Raw genomic sequence first — 4,042 nt, 5'->3', positions numbered from 1 at the left:
GGCGCCTGTAGTCCCAGCTACTCGGGAGGCTGAGGCAGGAGAATGGCGTAAACCCGGGAGACAGAGCTTGCAGTGAGCTGAGATCTGGCCACTGCACTCCAGCCTGGGCGACAGAGCAAGACTTCGTCTCAAAAAAAAATAAATAAATAAAAAATAAAATAAAATAAAAGGAATTAATCCCAGGTTCATGCCTGTAATCCTAGCACGTTGGGAATCCAGGAGGAAGAATCGCTTGATGCCAGGAATTCGAGACCAGCCTGGGCAACAGAGTGAAATCTCATCTTTACAAAAAATATTAAAAAATAGCCAGATGTGGTGGCATGCACCTATAGTCCTAGCTACTTAGGAGGCTGAGGTCGGAGAATCACTTCGGCCCAGGAACTGGAGGCTGCAGTGAGCTACGATCGTGCCACTGTACTCCAGCCTGGGTGACAGAGGGAGACCCTGTCCTTGTTTAAAAAAAAATTAATCCAATAGTCAAAATTAGATTAATTTGCAACTGTATGAAATACTCCCATTATACTGGTTGATATGTAACAGGAATACTAATTTTCCTGCTGCTATTTGTTTTTTATTCAATTCAAAGAACAAAGTACAACAAAAAAATTTACACCAGTTAAAACATTTCAAATGAAAACTTCAACCCCACCCATGAACAGATGGTGCTTTTGGAAAAATAAAGGGCAATTATAACTACAGAATCCTTTTAACTGAGTTTCCTAAAATCGGAAGTCTGCTGGTCACTCTCCTAAGAGGTTTTGCCAGAATCAAAGCTTATTGAAAAAAATTCACTTTTCCCTTTTCCTCACAATTAAAATATAAGTTTTGAGTTCTCCAGTCTCTACTGGAGAAATAACAAGAAAAAACACCCTAAGAAACATTAGAGAATATATTACCAATTCATTAAAAACTATTTAATGGGACATTTCAGTAATATTCAGAAATATATAATAAACTCAAGAAACTCTGCATTTGCTAGTTTAAAAATTCTGTTAAAGAGACTATATGTGCTGGATCATTCTACCATAGGTACCACACAATACCTGCTGAGTTAACTGCACTATTTGAGTTGTCCCAGGTTTGTCATGACATGTGGGAATCCGTACCTAAAAGAAAGACAGGAAATTATTTTTGGCTATAAAAGAATGGGGATGAGAAGTGCTATATCCTGCTGCTAAAAAGGTATGGTCATTAATGCCAAAAAAGCTACAAAAATAAAATTATCTATATCAGAGTTAAAAACTAAGGTCATATTTATTTTCAGTCACAGCAGAAAGTAAATCAAGGTCTCCATAGCCACATACACACAGTAGTCACTAACTCCCTGAGAAGCAAGTATGTTGAAAAACAAAATGGACATCAGCTTCATAATGCTTCCTGTTTATTGTTCCAATCTTTGCTTCATTAATATACACACACCCAAACACACCCTCTGAAGCTTGCCAAATTATTGGATAAATCTCACAGGAAACAATGAGAATACTCCATCCAGAGCTATCAGTATTACTTTTGATGATTTCCCAAGGAAAAACACAATACGGATCCTACAAAAATGGGCAAATGTAGAGAGAGAACATTGTCAAAAATAAGTCCTACTCCATAGTGAATTGCAAGCACTTAGAGTACAACTCATACAAAGTCTGAGAGGAAAATGCTAATTCATTTAAAAGAAAAATCTAACAGAGAACAATACCCTGGGATGAACATGTGTGGTCTGACATCACGTGTTAAGAACATCATTTAGGACTAAGAACGAATGGCTTTCCCAATTTATCTTAATTTTTATTAATTCATACTCAATTCTACCAAGTAATCTGTTTCTGCATATCACTCATCTCTGGAGGCACTGGCAGGGCCATGGAGTTGCAGAATTCTAGGAGGTAGGATGCACATGTACATATATAACATATAAATGACACTGTTCTGCAAACTTTAGAGGATGCCATGAGATCAGAGGTGCCTGAAGTTGTGTGACTAATGGTTCTAGGAAGCAAAATGAATTGCAGTATCTCTATAATGCCTCACATCAATGACAAACAAGGGAAAGCAATAACATGACTAATATTAATATTAGGTTAAAAAGCAAAGCCCATCTGTGAGCTTCCTACAAAGTTCTTTTGTTTGTTTGTTTGTTTTTGTTTTTTGAGACAGGGTCTTCTTTTGTCGTGCAGGCTGGAGTGCAGTGATGCAAACATGCCTCACTGCAGCCTCGACTTCCCAGGCTCAAGCAATATCCCGAGTACCTAGGACTACAGGTGTGCACCACCACACCCCACTAATTTTTGTATTTTTTGTAGAGACAAGGTTTCGCCATGTTGCCTAGGGTGGTCTTGAACTCTTGGGCTCAAGGGATCCACTCGCCTCGGCCTCCCAAAGTGCTGGGATCACAAGTGTGAGCCACCACGCCTGTTCAAAAGTTCTTTAAAAAGATCACAATTAGCCTGGGAAACATAGCCAGATTCTGTCTACAAAAAGTTTAAAAATTAGCCAGGTGTGGTGGTGCATGCCTGTGGTCCTGGCTACTTGGGGGGCTGAAGTGGGAGGGTCGCTTGAGCCTGGAAAGTTGAAGCTGCAGTAAGCTGTGATTGTGCCACTGTACTCCAGCCTGGGTGACAGCACAAGACCCTGTCTCAAAAAAATAAAAATAAAAATAAAAAGGAGACAACTGAGATATAAGACACTACCTTCATTACCACCCCCATGATTGGCAGGTATAATGTTTTCCCTGGCACTGGGGCAGGCCATCGATCAACATCATTACAAGCTGAAAAATATAACAAAATATTTTCTTAGAATAAGTGAAAATATCAAAGTATTAAAAATGAGGCATTAGAAATAAGAAAACTACTTTCCATATAGCAGAAAAAATATACTGGGAAGAATGAAAGATAAAAGGCAAAAGAAAAGTGAAAGTGATGAAAACATTTTATATTTCACTCAGAAATACACATATGTTGGTTAATTTATATCCTAAGTATTAAAGGGAGTTTTTGTATTCATTTATCACTACTAATTAGCTACAAAAGCACATCAACTGGCGAAGGCCTTCCATCTGTATCAAGTGACGAAAGGATTTTTCAACAGTACTCTTGAGTATTAGAACTATCGACTCAATATTCATTTATTATTATCCTAATAATAATAAGCATCATCAAAGTAGTTAGAGGAAATAACAACAGACAGTTTTGGATATCTGTAGGTACAGATGCCAGACAAATAGTTTTATACCTTTCTCCTATCATATATTCCTTAAATTCTTGTCTGAATTTTTATAAATTGTTATAAACCAACTTCATTTTAATCATTCATTTCCAGTAAAAATTTTAAAACTCTTTCATAAAGGTACTCAATTCATACAATGTTAAACTTACCTGCTTCCAAATAAGGTTCACTCTTTTCAAAATACTCTGGTGCTATCTGTTTGAGCACAGTGTGAAAAAAATGAATATAAGGTAGTTTGCTGATCAAAACCAAGGACTGAGGAAAAAAAAAAAACAACGTTTTAAAAATTGCTTTGCCATTCATTTCTTGCATAAGCAATAACTAACAAGCTAAACTGAGGAAAAAGTGTGGATTTTAAAATAAAAAGGCTTTTACAGTGGATAGTTAAAAGGAAACAAAACCATAGCTACAGAATACAAAAAGCTTAACCTTATTGTTACACTTTAACAACATAAAAGCATGTAACAGATTTTCCTGCTCTTCAGAAAAAGAATTTCCTATCAACAAACTAATGTCATGAGTAACTTCGAATGCCTAGCTCCTGTTATCCTTAAAATAGCAATATCAGGAATTAGCCATATGAACTTTTCCTATTAAAGAAAGAGCAAATTTTGATACTTTTGCAAAAGACTTATGAGTTATATTTTATAGTTCAACTGCCATAGCCACATAGTTGGAAATTGTAACGTTATGGTTTGATCATTTCAGATACAAATTAGGCCAATTTTTAAACTTTTTTTTTTTCTTAAAAACCACTCTTGGCCGGGCGCGGTGGCTCAAGCCTGTAATCCCAGCACTTTGGGAGGCCGAGGTGGGTGGA

General features: G+C 36.8%; 1 protein-coding gene across 1 annotated transcript in view; it reads right to left on the bottom strand.

The window, feature by feature from the left end:
* DENND6A (DENN/MADD domain containing 6A) overlaps positions 1-4,042 on the bottom strand; it is a 74,856-nt gene that overhangs the window by 32,762 nt on the left and 38,052 nt on the right. The window contains exons 4-6 of the mRNA XM_011947301.1: positions 3,372-3,543; positions 2,685-2,764; positions 1,044-1,106 (exon numbers count right to left, since the gene is read on the bottom strand). Of these exons, the coding sequence (XP_011802691.1) occupies positions 1,044-1,106; positions 2,685-2,764; positions 3,372-3,543 (315 nt within the window). The remainder of the gene's footprint in view (positions 1-1,043; positions 1,107-2,684; positions 2,765-3,371; positions 3,544-4,042) is intronic.

The sequence above is a fragment of the Colobus angolensis genome, unplaced genomic scaffold (genome assembly GCF_000951035.1).
Source record: "Colobus angolensis palliatus isolate OR3802 unplaced genomic scaffold, Cang.pa_1.0 Scaffold26, whole genome shotgun sequence".
Taxonomy (NCBI): domain Eukaryota; kingdom Metazoa; phylum Chordata; class Mammalia; order Primates; family Cercopithecidae; genus Colobus; species Colobus angolensis.
This window is presented reverse-complemented; position numbering and strand designations above follow the sequence as displayed.